Source organism: Corapipo altera, unplaced genomic scaffold, assembly GCF_003945725.1.
Source record: "Corapipo altera isolate COAL_440 unplaced genomic scaffold, ASM394572v1 22b, whole genome shotgun sequence".
Lineage (NCBI taxonomy): Eukaryota > Metazoa > Chordata > Aves > Passeriformes > Pipridae > Corapipo > Corapipo altera.
Window position 1 is genome coordinate 1,457,591 of NW_020884876.1, and position 21,909 is coordinate 1,479,499.

General features: G+C 35.3%; 1 protein-coding gene across 14 annotated transcripts in view; it reads right to left on the reverse strand.

Annotated features, from left to right (window-relative positions):
* Positions 1–21,909, reverse strand: part of FRYL (FRY like transcription coactivator) — a 165,378-nt gene that overhangs the window by 24,292 nt on the left and 119,177 nt on the right. For 7 of the 14 annotated variants that reach the window (XR_003526494.1, XM_027636270.1, XM_027636266.1 and 4 more), the window contains 19 exons: positions 20,995–21,079; positions 19,097–19,209; positions 16,617–16,767; positions 16,194–16,297; positions 15,445–15,630; positions 13,908–14,112; positions 13,425–13,546; positions 12,760–12,950; positions 11,969–12,063; positions 10,361–10,968; positions 9,696–9,793; positions 8,563–8,733; positions 7,427–7,567; positions 5,681–5,878; positions 4,269–4,430; positions 3,952–4,026; positions 3,332–3,508; positions 1,059–1,067; positions 515–718 (listed from right to left, as the gene is read on the reverse strand). Coding sequence is in view for 13 of the 14 variants with exons in the window: in XM_027636270.1 (XP_027492071.1) it covers positions 515–718; positions 1,059–1,067; positions 3,332–3,508; positions 3,952–4,026; positions 4,269–4,430; positions 5,681–5,878; positions 7,427–7,567; positions 8,563–8,733; positions 9,696–9,793; positions 10,361–10,968; positions 11,969–12,063; positions 12,760–12,950; positions 13,425–13,546; positions 13,908–14,112; positions 15,445–15,630; positions 16,194–16,297; positions 16,617–16,767; positions 19,097–19,209; positions 20,995–21,079 (3,095 nt within the window). In the remaining variant the exon portion in view is untranslated. The remainder of the gene's footprint in view (positions 1–514; positions 719–1,058; positions 1,068–3,331; positions 3,509–3,951; positions 4,027–4,268; positions 4,431–5,680; positions 5,879–7,426; positions 7,568–8,562; positions 8,734–9,695; positions 9,794–10,360; positions 10,969–11,968; positions 12,064–12,759; positions 12,951–13,424; positions 13,547–13,907; positions 14,113–15,444; positions 15,631–16,193; positions 16,298–16,616; positions 16,768–19,096; positions 19,210–20,994; positions 21,080–21,909) is intronic. The other 7 variants (XM_027636272.1, XM_027636273.1, XM_027636262.1 and 4 more) reach the window with 3 other exon arrangements.

Here is a 21,909-nt window from a genome sequence, read left to right on the forward strand (position 1 = left end):
TCTCTGTGGTTAAACACAAGTTAGACCCCCACATGACCACTTAAATCTCTTGACCTTATTTAGCATTTTGGGGGTTTTTTTGAGCTAGGAATCTGCAAAGACACAAACTTACTATATAACACATGCAATTTTGTGCTTATATTTAAACAAAAATAGTAAGTGTAAAGTAATAATAAGTGTATAGACAGTATTAATAGTAAGTGTAAAAACATTAAGAAAATGAATGTTACACTAGAATGATAAATTTGTTATGTACCACCAATGTGGTAACATAACTTTTTTCCTTCACTGATGTTGTTATGAAAAAGAAGCTTAGCCACATTAATTTAGTTCCTCCATTATGTCACTTAGTCTGAAAGTGTGAGCCACACTTATCCATTAAAAGTGCAAGGGAAAGCTTAAGTTCTCAGCCGGGTTGGAAAGGACCTCCGAGATCATCCAGTCCAACTCTTGATCCAACATTGCCGTGGTTACTAGACCATGCCACTGAGTGCCACATTCAAACACAACTTACCATCTGTGAACGAGACAGTATCTGACTTGCAGTCAGTGCTGCTTCTTCTTCTGAAGACTCATCAGTATCTTCCTGGTTGGTCAAGTTCAAGCTCGGTGTGCTACCGGAGTACTGACATTCCTGAAGGGACGGTGTGTCTCCTTTGTCAATGCTGTCAAGAGAGCGCCTACGAACGCCCCAGTTGAAGTTGTCCATGCTTTCACCCTGTAATAAAAAAGTTTGCATACATATGTATGTAGGAATTTCAACAAAATTAAATTAATACACAAATGCAACAGAGAGAACACAAGTACTGAATGCGTTATGAACAGAGTTTCAATCAGCCCTTTAATTTTATTAAAATTTTAAATACCTTTTAAAATGTTTATAAATAAATTAAAATATATGGCAAATGAAGTAGAAATCTTTTTAATATCTTCTTGGAAAGTAATTCAGTATATAATCTAGAACTATACCAGTATTGATTTTATAATCTGACTAGAAAAACAAACACATCACAGACAACAACAGATGAACAAAGCCAGGGCACCAGGCTGCAACTTACCTGCAGCTCCTGGTTAGCAAAAAGGAAAACACATATAATTAGAAAGAACGAGGACAAACACTGAAAGATACTCTAGAACCAGGGAAAAATGTTTTATTACATAAGATTTGCCAACAGTAAAAGACTGATTCAAGCTCTGAAAAAAAGCTTTAGTCAAAAAGCTAGTATTTAATGTCTCTTTCTAATGAGAGATTGATTAAAAAAATAAACAAACTGATGACAAAACACTAAAACCAGCATGCTCATGATACATTTTCTCTAGCGTAACATGTAAAGCAACTGTTTCAACAAACATTGATGGAATTCTTTCACTAACACACATGAATCTATACTGACCACATCCAACTGACAAAGCACCACCAACATTAATTATATACACGGTGTAGAAAGGACGATATTGTCATTAACTGTTTTACCAGCTACTCTGTGTCAGTTTTATAAAGTGCACCCTGAACACCAATAGCTGGATCCATTCTCTTGGCACATTTTAAAGCTAAGGTATCTGGGTTTCAAATAACCACCATGCTAAGTGAAATCCATAACTTTAAGACATAGCTGCTTTAATTCTCAAGTACAATGATCTTTGATTTTCTCACGCATTTTGTCAACCTTCAACAATTCATCTAAGTAATATGGAAAACCCAGCGAAGTTCACCAGTCTACAGACAGTTACTAAAACACCACATCTAGCCCCAAAAGTGGCTCCAAAACTGCCCCAACAGAGTATCTTGTGGTGACTTAGGAGATCATTACGATGCATTAAATATGTAAAGCAAACTAAATATTTTGTAGTCTCTTTCTCTCTTAGTGACTTCTTTTGCTCAAAAAAAAAAAGATGAAAAGTTATGGCAAAGCAAAAGAATTCCAAGTACAACAAAGTACTACTACTGCAGGCTGAACCACTTAAGTTTAACCTTAATATTACTCAGATTTTAATGGAAAAGCCCCTGTTCATACTGTTGACATTTAATTATTAGCAATAAAGAATGTTCTATATTTTTGGTGCAAAACTAGGCAGAGCTCTTATATCAAGTGCACAATTTATATGGAACACCCTACATATGTACAGTCTGTGCTTTTACATTTTTTCCGAGTATAGTACTTCATGTTTCATTCAGGTAAGTAATAAGAAAGAAACAGTTTTTTCTTAATTATGATCTGCTATTAAAGTAACACAGAAAATGAAGTTAAAGGTTAACTTGGTTTGGCAAGTTTCCAACTTTTGGCATCCTACCTGCAAAGTCCTATCTAGTATTAAAATAATGTTTTACTGCTACTGAGCATCTATTTTGAACTGCTTTGACTACTTGTATTAAATACAGGAAATTGTGTCTGTGTAGTGTGTGGTTACATCTGTGCAATAGACCATAATGAGCCTGTACTTTCCCTAGAAGGTGCAAATATTAGCTACAGTGAGGCAATACACAGGAAGCAGGAGGAAAGTGAAATAAAACCACAGTATTAGGGGGGAAAAAAAAGGGATTTTGTAAAAAGGGTTAGATAAATCAGGAGAAGAATAGACAGGCAGATATTCTTAGTAGCTTGTGGACTCATGACCAGCAAGGGTCTCCATTCTAATTCAATATTTTGCATAGAATAATGAAACCACTGCGAGAAACTACAAAGCATTTGACTTTTTTAAGCTTCAGCAAATTCTGGTCTGAAGCAAGTAACAATTGTTAATAAAATCCTTAATATTTCTCAATACTTGAGAATTAATTTTGTTTTACTTCCCCCCTCTCTTTTTGACAGGAGGAGAAATGGAGGAAATGTAAGAACTGCAATAAACCAGATATAATGTAAAAGTGCAAGCAATTATAGAGAACAAGTCAGTTATATATGATGAGATAGTGTATCATACAGTTTGTCACTTTGAAAGCCTTGTCATGTTTTCAAAATCCAGAAACATATCAGAAACAAAAATTATGCCATTTTCTTAACATATTGTTCCATAATTAAGTTTTCTACTGTATGATACCCAGGTGTTCATGCTGTAATTGGTTTATACTGTCATATCACTTCACTTTCTTTCACTTAACTCCCCCCAAAAAATCTCATCTCTTCCCCCAGAAACCACCCAACAATTTGCAACAACCTAACACTGCAAAGTTTGTGACACAGGTTTCTTTATCTAGATAAGCTCAATGATGTCATAAATTCTTCTGAATTGGATTAGTTAGTAGAGCTACCAATTCCTTAGAATTGCACCAACACAACCTTATTTTTAAAATGTTCTCAAATGGAAATATACAGAAGAAACCCCAAGGTCTCACCTCTGCATCTTCCAATTCAACATCTAAAAAGTCAAAGTCTTTAAAAACTCCAAATTGTTGTTCACTGGTGTTGTCTTCTACAGCCACTTCCTCCTCTTGAATCACTTCTTCTGTTGCTGAAATTAGACTAGTTTGTTGATCTCCAACGTCCAAGTCTTCATTAGAAGAAAACACAACCTGCACATATAAGATAAAAACAGAAATAAAACCTTCTGGTTTCTGTAACTCCTGAAGTCAGGTATCCTGCTTCCTGCCATTTAATGGCATTACAGGCAGCCAGCATGAGTACAACTACACTGATAATACCAGGGCAAAACATATTAGCCCTCTCCCTAGAAGACTGACCTAAAGTCACTGAGACAGCAACATTACTTTTGGTTGAATTTAAATACTGTTTTGAAGCCTGGTTAATAAAGAACCATGACCAATGGACTTCTTGAGGAATAACAGTAATTCATTACTTATGATTCCATCTCTAATTTTTCAATTGGATTTGTGAACTGCTGAACCAAAACTAGTTTGTCAAAACCTGCTGTTCACAACTTCACCAATACTTAAAAATGCAATAGCATTCCACTACTCGAGTTTAAAAACCAAAACAAATCACCATCACCACTTACTGAAGGATTCTTGGGAAGACCAGATTCTGGACCACACAGAGAAAGTACATTCATTAGCTTCTCCCTAGTCCTTCTCTGAAAAATATACCAAAGGCAATCACATAAGCATGACATTTGCATTTTTACCTAGTCATAGTGCATGCTGATATCCTCTAAAAAGAATCTTAAGTTTTTTTCTTTTTGCCAGTATTAGCTTTTAGTTTATGCTGTATTCATTTACTGGTTTATTAAGACACAATACACTTCAGTAAGTTTTTTTAATACATTCATAAACACTGTCTCCAATATATGTATCAAGTGTTTGAGACACAATGTACCTGAGATAGCTGCGGTCTCTTCCAGCTGACAGGAACTAGTGCATTTGAATTGGAGCCTGAAGAAGTCGAAGAAGTGCTCCGGGTGACAGCAATGACTTTTGGCTTCCCGTTTCTACCAGCTGCGCTGTGTTGATCACCATACTTATTCCCAATAATTGGTGTCTAGCAAAGGCAACAAACACTTTCTTAAAATTCAAATCTATATTAGTAAAGAATACATACCTGATTTTAGAATTTAGCATTATATAAAATGTAGGAGGGCTTGTCCTGTTTGTAAGCATTCTGTAAAGCCCATGTCTAATCCACCGAGCCTCAGTACACTGGGGAATACAAAGCTGAATATTTGTACCCTACGCAGCAAGCTGCCATTCTGCCCACTTGTGTATTTTCGAATTATGCACATTTTATGCTGAGAATCAAACTGTATTTTTAAGCGCACATTAAAACCAACTGTGTTCCAAGTTTAAAATATGCAAAGCTTCTCTATAGCATCATTCCCTGCCATTAACAATTGTTTTCACAGACCAGCAACATCACAAACACATGCACACTTCTGAAAAACCAAAGATCAAATTCAGCTCTTTTGACAGCAAATGCTATTCCAGTGAACTCTGTGGGAATTCATCTCATCTCTCAGTTTTCTTGTCTTTCAGTTATCTGCATGCACTGAAACTTCCAGTAGTGAATTTACTTACCAATTCAAGTAATGCTCCTAAGACATCTGTATCTCCAATCATTATCTGGGGTTAGTTTCAATCAGAAGCCCTTACTTCTGGTCACTTCTAAAGTTTCTACGATTTTCACAACTCTATATTACACTGCAGTCACTTGGACACTCCCCTTTTCAGACACAATAAGTATCAGCTGTATTATTCTCAGTTCTACTGAACCCTTATAAGGGGTAGGGGTGATGTTTTTAACCACAGGAGGTTTTTCTCCAGTTGTGTCCCTCTCACATTGAGTTTCCTGTAAATTGTATCCCACTCTCTCCTCTATATTTCCTCCCCCTTCCAAAGTCATGCCAAAACTGTACAGGGTTTTAATCCTCTCAGTCCCTGAATGCACAACCCTTCATTTGTTGAAAGCCTGCAATGTTCAGCTGCAAGTAGCAGCCATCTGCATCATTCTGCTCTCTGACATAGCTGAAATACCCTTGAGAATAATCTTATTGACTTTTAGTAATTAACTCTCCAGACATTCAAAAGGGAGAAAAGGCAAAAACACAACATAAAAGAATTCAAAGTTTATCTTCCAGTATGACTCTAATTACAAGTATGAAAAATTTCAACCTCTGCCACTCTTACAACTTATACTTAATTTAAAACACGTAAACATAGAAGGCTAACAGAAAATAACACCTGAGTTTGCAACAGCAAGTCATTACTGTGTTGTTATTTAAATGTAATAATTACCTCTGATATATCAAAATGAAAATCTAAAGTCTTCCCAGGTAGCTCCTTCGAGACATTATTAAAAATTTTCGTGAAAGATATTTCAGGAGAACCTATGTCGCCTCCATAAGACTTCGGAATATCATTAGGCACAACAAGGCTTGCAGATCGAGACACTACCAGTTTCAAAATATTAAGGGCTTCCTTCCAATATGGACTCTAAAGAGAACATACACAAATCACAAAACAATCACTTCAACCAAGACAGCAACTTTCATGTACAGTAGGATTTTGCAAGAATCCTCAAATCAAAACCTGTGATCTTTTACACGTGGCTAAAGGTGCTAGCACAGGTGAGAAGCTTCAGACCTTGAAATGCCAGGAAAGCAGTGGCAAGGTACCAGGCCATCCCATGTGGGTGGTCAGGGCCAGCCAGGCAGGCTCACTAGCTCCAGGTCACGATGCCAGCCACACCAGACTCTGTCCCATGTCCCTCAGTCCCTGCAGTTACACTGTTTTTTACCACTGCCTGAAGAATCTGCCCTTCATGCCCCAGGAGATAAAAATGATAGTATTTAAAAACTTCCACTTCTTGGTATCTTTAGTTATTTTACATTATGGATAGAGTGAACTGATTTTGAAACAAACAAAACTATTTTGTGCTTGAAATCATGAGGAAATATAAAAGATCTTAAAAAAAGTGAAAACATTTACGAAGTTTTTATATGGTATCAAACCAATGGAGTGCTTAAAAAAAGCCAGGGAAAAAATATGAGAATATGAGAGGTGGGGCCTGAGTTAAGGTAACTTCTCTGGAATATTTTTTCGCTAGTACCATTCTTTTGAAAGCTTACATCTTCTAATTAAGATTACATTCCATGGTAGTGTGGGCTTGCACAGAAAGCTCAGATAAAGGTCAGAGGTAAAGCAAGCAGCTGCCAGGCCATAAAAACTATAGTTAACGCTAATCATTCCATTTTGCCTAATGTACTCTGACAGGAGCACAATATCTAAAGCACATATCCATCAGTAACAAAACATCCAGGGACCACTACTCTTCCTGGTTAATTATGATTAAACCATTTGACTGAAATACATTTGGCAATAATGGAATTCAGAGAAAAAAGAAAAGGAGGGGATAAAAAAAGAGAATGTTGTGCACTGAAATGGTTTTATGCTCCAGGCATTTTTATAAAATCTTTCAGCAAGATGCTAGACTTTATTCTGTGAAACAGATTTTCAGTGAATTTGCGTTCCATGTACAAAGGCTCAAATTACCTTGGGCAAAACACTATGGTTCATCTTTTGAGGACTTTATCTAACAAAAAATGCACTCAATTTTGTTAAGGTGCACCTTAACGTTCCTCACAGATGTATCACTGAAAGTGGTTTAAATATGCATTTAACCATAAAACTTTCTTTTTAAAACAGACACACATAGATAAAACGTTTGTACAGCTTAGCAGTAAACATTTCCTTATATTTTAGTAGTTGAAGGATCATCTCCTTTAACTGCATATGAGGAGTAGCCTGTATCTCTGAACAGATGCACATTCAACCAGATAACTTGTCCCACATGATGCAAATCACACTGGACAATACAAAAGCATCTAGTGAATAAACTATATAGGAAAAAAACCCCTATGGAATCCTACTTCAAACAACTATTTTCATATCTGAAACAAATTCTGCCCAAAATTCAAGCGTAATTTTGATACCACTTTGATAATAAGCAGAAAGCCTTTTACAGTTCTTCAGAGTACCTACCTGAACATATTTACCAATAACTTTTATGATTTCCAAATTAAATTGCTTCACTGGTGCTGTGGATAGGTCAATATGACTCAGAAGACTGTAAATGATCTGCAGCAAGGACTGTTGCATACTGGATAACCCCTTCTCTAACAGCTAAAAAAAGTTTTATAAAACACAAAATTTAATTAGGGCTTTTAATGGTAACAAAAAATGAAAGCAAACATTAAACTATAGCTAACTTCCACACACATTTATTTTCCCCTCCAAGAAACTGAAATGTACCACTTCCTGTTTTTCAAACCTTTGTTTTAGTATTAAAAACCAGTAATGCAATAGAACAATGTTTTTTGTCCTGATTAATTTTCCCACTTAATTTTGACATATTTGATAGCACAGATCTAAAGCACCTAACAATAAAACACTTCTCACTAAATAGAAGTGTTCATACAAATTCGAAACCTTAAAATTGTAAAAAAACAATTGCAGCTATGTCTTTAAGAAGGTTGGTTAACACAGTTTTATGAACAAATAAAAGTCATAAAAAACATATAAAGTCATTCGTAAGAATGAACAAATATTTTAAAAATATCTTCATCGGTTTGAAATTATACACTTCAAGGACAAGCTCTACAAGCTTTCCACACAAGGTACTTTTTTAAAGGTAATAACAGCTTTCCTGTATGAATAGCTGGCAGAATTATACAGTGATTTCAGTAATTTAAATTATCTTTTATATATATTATGCAATACTTACAAATGAACTTTGCAATTATTTTTTTAGATTGTGATAGAGACATCTTTAAATGTGCACTTGGCTAAAAAAGGTCTCTTAAAATTTGCATTAAGCATATTTTGCAAAAGCCAAGACAGTGTATATTCATGCAGTACAGAACACAAATTACTACTACCAGACACTACTATCACAAAAGGAGCTCTTTCATTAGATTAGAGGAATTATCACTGCAAGTTACATTTAAATTACTGCACTCCAAAATGGCAATAGTGATTCCTTTTCCATCCTAGAACATTTTAGTATTATTTTCCCATTATGGAAGATGTGCTTTATTCCCCCCAATATTCAGAATCATGAAAAGTAAGGAAATGGCAAGAAATTGTCAACATGAGATACACTTTTATTAAAAATTTACCTCTGCAAGATAAGTTATGAGGTTAAATGTGGCATCTGAGAAAGAGTCATGCAAATATCTACACACTACATTAATCCAGTTAGAACAGTCTCTGGAGTAACTGTGTGTACTGTATAAACTCATCATATGAGCCAGATTGGCAAGAGTTGGCGACTTCTCCTCAGCACAAACCTGAAAAGCAAAAATATATTTAATCATATTAGAAATTATAATTTTTTTAATCCAAGCATTCACAAGTCATTATGTACTTTTCCCAGACTTCACTCCATTTTCTAATAACTGAGATAGAACTAATCACACAAGTACAACTAACTGTTAAATTTTGGTACCGTGGCATCCATGTTCCGAGTTTATCTATTAATCATACCAAACATACCTCAACTAGTATCCCCTAGCTTTAGTAACATAAGTATTTCAGGGACATCAGTAATGTCTGGATTTGCATCAGGCACATATTCCTTTGAGATAGCTTGTGCACAGCTTAGGGGTTCACATATGACAGTCTGGGCAGCCAGAGGCATCTCCTATTCCAGTCAGCACTTTCTTATTCCCCTTTCCACACTCTTCCTTAAAAGGCAGATGGTCAAGCCAGGGCAACACCATCCTGGCTGGCAACTGCTGGTCTGCACCATGTACTGTTTTAACAGCTACTACAGTTCAGAAATATTTCAGGGTTAATCACTGTGTACAAGTAACAGAAAGAACACACAACCTAGTCTTCTCCATCTACTAATCCGAAAGGTGAGGATCACTTCCTTCTCATAAGTAAATTAGAAAATAAATTAACACTTAAAATGTGATTATGTTTACATTTTAAATGACAAATGGAAAAATTGGACAAGTGAGAAAAAGTAACATCATCAATAAGAAAATTTTTTCTTGAAATCTAAATTTTATAGATAAGCTAAATGTGTTTTTTCATTGGCAAACAGAAACTCAGGGGTTGGTATGAGGTCCACCTATATAAATTAGGGTTGGATCACATCTTTAAAAAATAACATTTCATAGTTATTTATATTACTACTAGAATCATGTAGAAGTATTACATAAACAGAGCCAAAAAATAAAAACCCAAAGCAGAAGCAACACTGGTATAACCTCCTGGGTACTTTTCCAAGCATCATGTTACATACCTTTGCTATCCTGTCAGCTGTTTCTTTACAAAACTGTGTTGGGTTATCAAAATGTTGTATCAGATGAGGAAGCAGGCACAAGATGTTTAGGGGAAATCCTAAACACATACATAAACACAGTTATATGAGCCCTAAGGATTTCTAATATTACTTAATTTAATGTGGAGTTATCCAGTATTTAAAACCCCTACAGCATGAAACATACATTCACATAAACATATAAACTATATATACACATATCTAAGTGTGTATCTGTGAAGAACATATATATAAATGTGTCTGTGTTAGGTACAAAAATAAACTCATCACTGGACCAATTAAGCAAAACTACCATGAAACTGGATAGTTTTAGGAACTAGTCACATTGTTTCTAAAAATGTGTAAACAGTACTAATTGAGATAGCACAAGACCATGAAAAATAATACACTGCTCTTGAAACTCACTTGTAAGCAATAGCCAATACATAAAATTTACGTGAAATCTTTCTTCTCAGACAATCATGGTCTGTAATGTATTCCCACTATCCAGCAGTGTTAATATCGACAACTGCAAAAAACATTTAACTGAAGTCTTTCTTTAAGGCAAATGCTTAATTACTACTGATTTTGATTCCACTTAATTTGATGAAAAAAAAGTTTTTTTATTACATATTTGCAAAAGATACCTGCTAACTGAGAAGGATCCACCAAAGCATGCCGGGAGATTGTGATGAGTTTACTGAGGAGATGAACAGTCATTTCTTGTGTTGATGCTGAAGTAAAGCCTTTCAGGAAAAGTTGCTGAAGGCCTGGAAAGTTATTCCATTTCAGTTTATTCTGCACCTTTTCTATCTTTTCCCGACTCTCTGATTTATCCAGAGGCATGTGAATAAGAAGCTTGTTGAGTAGCTTGAGAGCCAAAAGGTATTCATACTCATAGTCTGACTCCAGCAACGAAGCTGCAATCCAAAATATAGTGGCCATCAAGTTGACAGGGTCAGTAGTGGGCTGCACATCATACATTCCTCCCTCTCTCAGGGAGGAAAGGCTTCTAGTCCTGGCCAAACTTCCACCATGATTTATCCTTCCATCCATTATATCCAGTGTGTTGCTCCGTCGCCGGTCACCTCTCCGTTCACTGATTAAATTCAGTCTCAAGGAATTACTCCTTGTATTGCTGTAGTATCCCAAACAACTGCCACTACTAATGGGACTTGTGCTTAGATTTATCTGTCCAGTGCTTTTCCTATTAGCTGCATACTTGTTTCCCATTACAGAATCATGGTATGAGGTTCTAAAATAAAAATCAATATTACGTATTATTCCATGCGAAATACTTTAATAACATACAGTTTAGTAAGAAGAAAGAAAAAACACGTTACACTAATCACATACAAACATGCAGTGTCTGCTTCATCACCATAGGAGTATTATAATATATATAAATACAAAACATCTGTATCTATTATTAAAATATCCTTACAACATAAGGACAAGACTGCAGCATCCTGTTATCTCTTCTACCTAATCTATTTGTTACAATCCCAGAATACAAAAAAATCACAGCAAAATCAGAAAAATTAGCCTATAGCATGTAAAAGATTACCTGTAAGTGATGAGCTAGCATCCCAACTTACTTACAGATGCAATATAAGTAGAGAAATGAATGAATTTGCTTATTACCATATATTTGTCTGAAGTATCTGACTTAGGAAAACCAACACCTTCCAGTTCTCATACTGAGAAATTGAATATATTCCAAGAAATTTCAACATTTTTAAAAACTTTGCAAGGAAGTCAAACAAAGAATAGATGTCTGTACACTTAGGGATATTTTTCAGTTTGATAAAAAGCAACTGAGCTAATCACTCCCAACTGTGATGAGACACACAAATGACTCAGACTGTTCAATTACACTTCTCATATAGGGACAACAAAATTGAGGCCTAAGACAGACCAGCATTTGCAGTGCCTATATTTTTGAGAAGCTTCAGAAGAACTAACCACACATTTAAGAACTGAGCCATGAGGAGCACCTTGAATACCTATTCTGTAAAATTAAATTGGACCCAAGAGGGTGAATTGGAAAGGTAGCAAAGATCCTTATCAGGAAATCTGTAAGTTTTGTTTGAGGAAGAATAATAAAAACATACAAGAGCAAGCAATTTTGCTTTATGGATACAACTATTCTACAAAGAAAACAAGAAAACATTTCATTACATTTTTAATACAGATTTTTAGTAATTTAAATGTATAAATAAGCATAATGTAGCTTGACTAATAAAAGAACTTACTGAGAAAGGGCAGAAAGCAGATCATAATGCTTCATGGTTTCAGCCAATGTATCAATAGCAGACTCTAAAGTCAAAAGCAGCTCTATGACAAAACCCTGGGGAAAGCCACAGGCCATTATAAATTATGCAGTATGCACAAGGAATATCACGAAAATCTACTGAGTAATAATATAAAAATAAAAAAACAGTATCAGTAACTAAATTATTTCATGTTTCAATTAGAACACAATCCTGATGAGACTCAAATTAGCAGTACAGCTCCAAGATAAGGAAAATCTTCCATTTATTTTTAAGTATTCACCAAATTCATTCTGGTTTGCATTATTTTTAAGGATGAACTGAAGGATGGAGTCATTTAAACACTCATTTTGCAGAATTAGAAGATCAGATCCACTCTTTGGATGCACAAGGACACTAAACTGAATGACTGTTAACACTTTTTCAGGTTAAGTTCTTCATTAAAGAAAACCTAAATTATTTTCTATATGGTTGATCTCAGTATTCTCCAACAATGAAAGAGAAGGTGTTTTCAGAAAAGAGATGATCAAACTCTCTGAAAGTTCCTATTGCTGTAGAGGAGAATGTGCACAACTCGTCATTTTATCAGCTAATTAGGTGAAAATTCAGAAAGAATCACGATTAAAACTGTTTTGACATTTGAAATATTTAAAAATAAAAAGCAACTGAATGAAACAATGCTTTCATATTTTGCTGTCGTTAAACTAGTAATGCAAGTATGTCCTTCACGCCGACTTAGCTTCCTAATAAAATGGAGGAAAAATTTCAAGTACCTGAGCTTCTTCTCCAGCATCGCCAACAGTTTCTACTAGTCTGGAGAGAACATCAGAAAGTGTAGATGGCGTGAGAGGCTGCTTCAGAGCCCTGAAAATCTGAAAGGACCTCCCAGCATAATGTCGAGAGGAGCATGAAAGCGCAGTTTGCAAAGCAACTTCACTGAGACGGCGTTCCAATTGATATCCTCCTACAAAAGCACAGAAATACTCAAACAACGCTGCTTTATAAAAAAAAACAAATCCACTTGAATTTACTGAAGAGTAAATTGCCAAAGTCATTCCTAACTTTAAAATACCCTCATATCTTCTACATTTCTCTCAAGCAGTATTAGTTTCAAAAATCTTTACAGGAATATAAACTTGTATACTTAACACTGAAAGACCTTCAGAGAATAAAGCATTTATGACTTGAATATTATGTGTTCACAACAAATTAATAAGATATTTTATCTCGTTCCTAAAAGATTAGATTTAAATCTGTCATAACAGAAACATGAACTGAAATGTGCAACACATAAGAAAAATCTATTTTTTAGAAGCAGTCAGCAATTACTTACAGTGATTTCAGAGATAACCTGTGTGTTTACATGCATTAAACAAAATATTTATTTAGTTTGCAGACTTGGACATTCGATCATGCACTGACTTGTTTTCCAACATACCTGAGCTAGACTGTTTAAATATAGATACCACATGCTTTAAGAACACAGTTAACTGTTCAGCACTCTTTATACTAGGGTTCTTGGCCGAAACATCTTCATGATTCCACAGTGGGCCTCTTTTCCTAAAAATATAAAAAGAGAGTAAACAGAACATAAAACATAGCCTTTGTCATTAATAGTACTTAAATTAAATTTGAACTTTAAGGTTATCTGCAAGAGAATCTACTACCTGCCACGTAAAAGAAACCATCTAGAACTGCAGACGTGAATAGAAAGAAGTATGACAACTACCCAATATTACACAAATATACAAGAAGTTAAGACAAAATTCTCAGGAAGTGATGGAAAGTTAGAGCTGTATTACATAAAATCACTTACTGGTGATAAAACAGAAACAGAATTAGGCAGTATGATGCTAAATAGTAAGGGGTTTGCCATTTTTCCACAAAATACATGTCATGACAAAAATGAAAACTATCTTACCTTGAGGTAATAAATTCTATTAGCGTTTTCACTTTTTCATCCTGCTCTACTGAAATGTCAACCTCATTGAGGATTGTGGTGTGCAGTTGAGAAATGGCAGCACTTGTATTTCCTAAACTGATGCTAGAAGAGGTAGAACTTGAACTAAGCCCTGAGTCTGTCATTGGGGAGGGCTGGTAATCAGGTATAAAATCATGAACACCTGCTGAAATAAAAACAAGGTAATTATGAGCTTTAAAGTTGACAGTTAATATTAAACATATCAAAAGAAAAAACAGCCCTCTAAAAAAATCACTAACTTAGCAAATGTAATGAGAATAATTTAAAGAGAATAAATTAATGGATGCAGTAATTTCAATGAAATCAACAAGTCTGCTATATGAGAAGTCTTCACTTGACTTACATGACTTTTAATAGGGAATTGCCTGTTTAAAACCACTGTATTATGTTTGATTTTGTATTAGTAATATAACAACTCATCAGCTTCTGAGGCATCTCAACTCAATAAGTTTAAACAAATTATAGAAACTTACTTCCTAATAATGAGCAGATAATTTTTTTCGTTAAGACCCATGCCTTGTGCTAGGTATGCATATCTCTAAACACCATATCTTAATCACCAGCTGGAAATGTTTGATGCTGACCTTACTGTAGTTTTTATCAGACATTTTAGTTTTAGTAATAGCAGAATATCGTGTCACAATTAAACAGTTTTACCCAAAATGGCAAATATTAGGAAGGAAATCGTTTGTATACATCACTGTACAGATGCACCAATGAAGTTCTGCCAAACAGATTCACATAAAGGAGTTCTTCCACTATACACTTTTTAATTCCTCATTGCTACAAAACCCAAATTCACAAATCAGATGAGTATTTTTGGTTAGTAATAAAACCAAAAGAGAACCAAATGTGAACAAAAAAGAATGAACAATTGTGTGGCAATATGCTGCCACCTACTGAAATAATATGAAATACTACATTTCAGAAAAAAAAGAATTATTTAAATTTCTTTAGAAACTACAATAGGCTCTCATCATTAAAACATTCCCTTCATAAAGAGATACATAGAAAAGATATAGTGTTCTGTATAATTACAATATTGTAATGTTAATGTGAACATTAGAAGGTAGTACGTCAAAAAAGTATTCTGGTAACCAATAAACAATGCAATTACAGCTGACAAAAATGAAAAAATTCAAGTTGCTATAAACAAGTAAGGAATGTACTTTCTTGTTTTTTAATTTCAAGGGCATCACAAAAACTGCTGCACTAAAGATCCAAAACATAGAGCTCCCTCTTTGGTTTCCACTACTATTTAATCATTCAACTGTGCTCCCTACTTTGATGACTGGGCACAAAGTGCTAATGTGACCTGTATTCATTTTGACTTTATTAAAATCCAAAGAAATATATTTTAATGCCAAGGGCTCAGGAAGATATTACAAATAAGAGAATTTTTAATAATAATGCCTGGAAGAAGAGATAACTTCCCATGTCATTTTAACAAGCAAGACATAATAAATCAAAAGCATACCTGTGAAAGTATAATCTAAATGGGTAGTTTGCTTGACAGTAAGCACCCTGGACTCATTGAACTCTCTGTTTCTGAGTAGGACAGAAGCAACAGACTGGACATTACTGCCAGATCCCATCACTATCAGTAGATGTAAAAGTAGTCGTTTACAATGCTCATAGACTTCAGGGTGACAGTGGTCAAAACCTAACACAAAAGGAAAATGGCAAGGCTTTATTATATTCAAAGGGCACACTGAATTACATTATTTAAAAAAATTGCAGTATTCAAACTGGTCTGTTATACTTTACCAAATAATAGATATATAATTCACTAACCAACGTTTTTTCAGTGCTTCAATATAGAAACAAGAGCATACAGTTTAATGAACTGTATACTGATCAGACCAAAAAATATAGGATAATCCCATGCAGGGTTAAAGTACAGAGTGATTTTAAGTAAGAACTTAATCTGTGCTCTGTATGAAAATTACTACACATGGAAACAGAAAGAAAAAAATTGAATTTTACTGTGCCTACAAGGAGAAAGAGGTAAAAGTAAATCCAACAGAAAGTGCCTTCAAACAACTCCAAAAAAATCTTTATTCATACTAATCACTCTGAAAGATATTTAATTGAATTCTTAAATATACTATAAATATTATCAAATTCATGAGACTTCAATACAATGGCAAACATTAATTTAAATATCAAAAAGAACAGCTAAGAATTCCTAAGTTACTATACATATTTCTGTAAGAAGTTAGTTACCTAGAAAAATTGCATGAAGCAAAAGATACAAATATCCTCCCCATTCCACCTTTACACTGTGGTCAACTATCAAGTCCGTCAAAAGAATCACTGCTATGTTGCATCTAAAACAAACAAAAATAAATTAGTTAGAAGAATGTAACATGAACTTTATGAACAGCTGCAAAGAGCTTCATATGCTTCTAGTCTGTATTCATTCTTAAGTCTATAAAGATTCACGAAGTTGTGTTATAAAAGATGAACACTCATAACTAAGATAGAAAAACCTCCATCCTCCACATTAAACTGCTAGACTTGTCAGTAAACCCACAGAAAACAAATGTACTATCTACTGTCTTTTAATCTGCTATCTTCAAATTACTCTATTTGTGCAACACAAATTAAAACACAATTAATTGCCATAAGCTTTGTCAAAATAGTTACCTGTGAAGTGACATGCCTGGAGGAGAAGTTTCAGGCAAATAATCCACCAATGGTGACCAGCAACCTCCAGAAGGTGGGAAAGGTAGAGGCTCTCCTTGATTGTGCTCCATCACCTTCAACCGCCAGTTTGAATAGAGAGGCATTGAATCACCTAACACAACAGCAAATTAAACCAGAAATATACATAAAATACAAATTTCTGTATCATACAGTCTTCTAAAGAAATATTTTTAAATTCTTGAAAAGCTGAGATAGGGGACAGGGAAAGGTAAACCAGCTGTAAACAGTAGTAGTTGAACAGAGTTTAAAAAAAAAGTGGTTATTTCTTTTAGCATAAGGATGATTCTACAGAAGACACACCCATATCAGAGTAAGATTTTGTTGAATAGGTTTGTAAAAATGATGAAAAAAAGGCAAAGTGATCTAATGTAATTTCCTTGAATTTCAAACCTCACGTCAGATAGGGAGTTAGTCAAGGCTGGCACCTTACATCGTACTGAACTCACTTCTGAAGAGTATTCCATTATAGCCTAAGGAAGTGCTTCTCAAGAGAACCTCCTCATATGTCTTGCTAGTAAAATCCCACCATACCAGATAGTAAAAACCTACATGTCAGATAACGCCAGCCTGATATATGAGGTAACTCAAAAATTGGCACTTTTACAACAGCATAGCCCAATCCCACTGCTTTACAAAAGTTACTGCTCAGAAAATCAGTAAATCTGTCAAGAAAACACAAAAAGACATTTAGTTTTTGATGAAGCAAGCTTCAAAATCGGAGGAAAAACAGCTATTTGGTATGACAGTATACTGTGTTACACATCCAAGATACTTTTCTGTTTTTAAAGGAAATGCTTTGGACTTCAGAACAATCAGTCAAGGATAGAAACAAGTAAGGAAACTGCCTCAACAGTTCAATGTTTCAGTGATTCTAGCAGCTGTCCTTTTGGAAGTATAGCTGCAGAAGTCTAACATGTTCACACATGTATTAGCTCATTATCACCTTCTCCACTGGAAGTGACAAACTTCTTACTGATGGAAGATGTAAGATATCTTCTGCTTCAGGATACTCAGTGTTGCTACCACAGATAGCAAACAAAAATGAAAATGACCACAGCTGTGATAACTGGCCTATCTGAGCAGTAGTAAACACCTGGCTGCCCAGAAGGTTACTGACCCAAGGTTTAGCAGATTCTGCATTAGAATGCCCAGTCTTTACAACAAGCTCTGTAACGGACATCAGGTTTCACCTTCTTGAAAGAGGCACTAAGAACCACATAGTCACTCTAACCTTCATAGTCTGCACAGAGTCAGTCATTAAGGAGTGCCTAAGGAGATCCTAATGGGTGCTCATTGCTTCAATAGAGCATGGAACATGCTGTGTTCCAGACTGACATCTAAAGCTTAAAACAGAAATTTACATCCTGTTGTTCAGGAGCACAAGAAAAGTAAGGAAACTGTAACATGCTCAAACAACTTAACTCGCAGCAAAATCAACTGTCAACAAAAATTGAATCAAACCTAAGAAGACAGCCTGTGGGAGCACTCTAATGATCTGGATCAGAGTGAAATATATCTGATTATCCCATGCAGGGTTAGAGTACAAAGTCATTTTAATTACTAACAACCTCTTAGCTGAAACAAGAGTTTCAGTCAAACAAGTACTCTGACCAAGTATACAGAACCCACTAATGTAACGCATCATTTACTGTCTGACCACTGTCCTCATTTTTGCCTGATGACCTGATCTGTTTAGCTTTTCCTAGCATTGTCATGATGATTTTGTATCTTAGGCATTGGTACAAAAGTAGCCACAGTTAACAAGCCTCTGTTAAAAAAATATCTCCATAAATATAATGGAGACATTTTTACCTCTATCCTTACCACTGTGTCTCAGAAAAAAACAAAACAGAAATCACACAAAATAACCAAAAACACATTTTCCAAACAAGCTTAAAAATGAGACCCACATAATGAGACCCTTTTCCCTTGCTATATTTTCTTTCACTATGGCTTCTAAGAAAGTTTTGTACCCATTTTTTTTAAAGAGGCCAAGACATGCTATAATTTTAAAGAACAATTACTTCTACTTTTCTTCTTTTTTTAAAAAACTTCTTTTCCATCACCTTTTTCTCAATCTCATCTTCCTCCTGCTAATCTTTTTCTGTTTCATCTGCCTAACTGTCAAGGGAAATAAAGTAAAGTAATTTAATTTGGGAAGATGTTCACAACTCATTCCAGAGGACAAGTGAAGGAAGAAAGCATATTAACTTCCTTGTAAACTTTATCCTAATCAAATACATGCCAGACTTCAATAGCAGTACTAGGATGGAGGGAGGTAAAAACTCTTTTTTAACAGGTTTATGCAAAAAACACTGATAATGCCCATTTCCTTATGTTCCACAACCTACAGCAGAAGTATCAACTTGAGAAAATTTGGTTTTCTATTCATAGAAGTATTTTAAAATAAAAAATGTTACTTTTTTCCTCTTCATATGATCCTCCAGAACTGCTGCTGTAGCGAGATTCTAGTCTGTGGTGCTGGCGGTTTAAGTTACTGTTCAACCCGCTGTAGATGTCTAGATGCCCGTAACTGTAGGTACAAAAAAAGCAGCACTAGTAACTGACATTCTGTGACAAACATCAGTCAGGGTATCTCAGTAAAACTGTATTTCACCAAAAACGTTACGCAAAAAACAATTCATCTTACAAGGACAATCAACTTGATGTCAAAGGATCTCAGCTGTATACGACACATCTCCTCTAGCAACATTAGGTAAGGGGATTCAGAGAGATTATGCAATACATAAATTAGATTTCTGTTCAATCATTTTCATTAAGTACATTAAAATACTTGTTACCATTACATGTAAATTTTTCTCATTCTTGAATAAAATAACAAAATTTATATGTGATCTGGCAGAGACGTGCATATATACACACACAGTGTCCAAGATCTTACCTTGCTAATCTGATAAATTTTTAAAAAATCAGAGAAATGGGAGTGCTAAAAGCACAATTTCCAAGCTGTTTCTACATAAGTTTCTAAAATTCTCACCTCCTGTCAAGTCCAAGATGTACAAGGTATATCTTATCAAGAAGCATATACCTGGCTGGGGTGGGGGGGGCTTTGCTACAGTATATGCCAAAACTTGCAGAGACTTTCAAAACTGCCTTCATTACAAGTTTCTTCAGGTCCAGGCCCCATAGCAGCCAAATACTACTCTGTGCCTTGTTAGGCTTAATTTTGAATGACATCTCTGTGTCTTCTGCGATTTCCTTTTACACAGCTTGCCACAATTTAAGTATTAGGGTTGTCCCCATCAATATATTTACTATTCTAATTATATTGACCTAACTATCCCAGGGAAGGAAAAAAGTGTCCAACTGGGAAATTATCTTAGAAATGTAATCACTAAAGCTCTCAAACAAGTTGTCACAAAATAAACTTGTTTGTGAATTTACTGCATAGTAGCTACTCTACAGTAATGTCATATGGGCACGTACTTTTGCTTGTGCTAATTACAGAGTCTCTACTCCCTTTTCACTTTAAGGTTAGTTATTCATATTTAACACAAAATGAGAGCATGCCTACAGTCCGTTTACTGTTGAGCTCCAAGGCCACACCCTGTCTGTGTCAGCTGTTTGCTTTCCATTACCCTTACACCAGTACAACTGTGTGGCAAATTTCTCCAAAAGATTGTTCTTAAATAGCTCAAAAATTAGGGAGGGAGAAATGTGTTTGAAAGCTAGATGGAAGGCATCTTGACACAGATACCAGGTATCCAAATATCCCAGTCAGGAAAAATAAACTTGCTTGCAACACATGGGCACTGTTCATTTCTAGTGAGGTAGTAAACCAATTTTCAAATTATCACAAAATTATGGTTTGAGTTGGAAGGGACTTTAAAAATCATCTGGTTCCAACCCTCCTGCCATAGGCAGGGATACCTTTCACTAGACCAGGTTGGTCAGAGCCCCATCCAGCCTGGTCTTGAAAACCTCGAGAGATAGGGCATTCACTCCTCTGGGCAACCTATGCCAGTGCCTCACCACCCTCACCTTACAGTATAATTTCTCTTCTGTAAACATACACAGTCCAGTGTAACAGTAGCTAATTTAGGCATCAACAACAACATAGCTGTAGCAATAAAATGCCTGGTCCTATAATTTATTCAGTTTCCTCTACAGTGTTTTGAGTTCAAACTACATTTGAGACTGCTACTGTTAATCCCAAACAGTATTCCAGTTCTGTTGATTAAAACTGGCCTGTAATTCCTGCAATGTAAGCATACCTGGAGCCACTGAGATGCAAGTATAGTACCTACCAGGAATTCCTGTAATTCAACTAATAACTGCTCTTTGAGGAGACACTTACTTCTCTTCGATACTGTCTTTTATGTGTTTACTATCAGAGTTGCCATCTGTGGGAGCTACCATCGTATTGCTACTAGAAGTGGTACCTGTGAATTGTATTCAAAGAAAAAAGTTGGTCAGTAAAAAGAAAAGTAGTCTTAAGCATTACATGATGACCCTTATTTACTTGTCCTTGCCAAAAGCCTTAATCAGGTTTCCTCCACAGTGACTGGTACAAATACAAACTGAGCTATACAAATTACTTTCATATGTAGTAAAAGATCGTGAGCTGCTACCATAATTTCACTAACTGGAAAAACTAAAAATAATCCATTCCAGGAATCTCTGAGTCTTCAATTTAAATTAAGTAGAAAGGTCAGTTTTTGAAACAGAACCTAGAGACCTATTTCTTTCTTCCCTGTATGCTACACCTCATTGTAATCTGTAAAATGTAGTTGGACTTTGAGTATGCAGTTAAGGCAAACCACAAACAGATTAAGGATTAAAACCTAATAGCCTACAGTAAAGCTTCTATCAATTTCCTTTTAAGAGAAATTTATAAGCCTCACACTGAATTTATGACCACAATTGGAAACAATTTCATGCCCCCCTTCACAGCCTTCACTATTCCAAGTTGCATTAAGTGCAAGAGCCATGGAATTTTTATCATATTTTTAAACACTTTCAAGAACAAGTGCCAATGCATTCACTTTGTGATCCAGAAAATCCCCATGTGATGGGTCCATGCTGCTTCATAATATTGACAGTTTGCAGCACAAAAGTTAAGTCCTTGCTTAGATACCCTCCCTACACCAATGTCTTTTGTGGCTCACTTTGAAAGACACTGCACCAAAACAAGACAGCTTTTCCCTAGATTTCTCAGTGTGTTCTGGGATTGAAGCATGAGGTAGACACTTCTGGTATTCTCAGTGGGTTT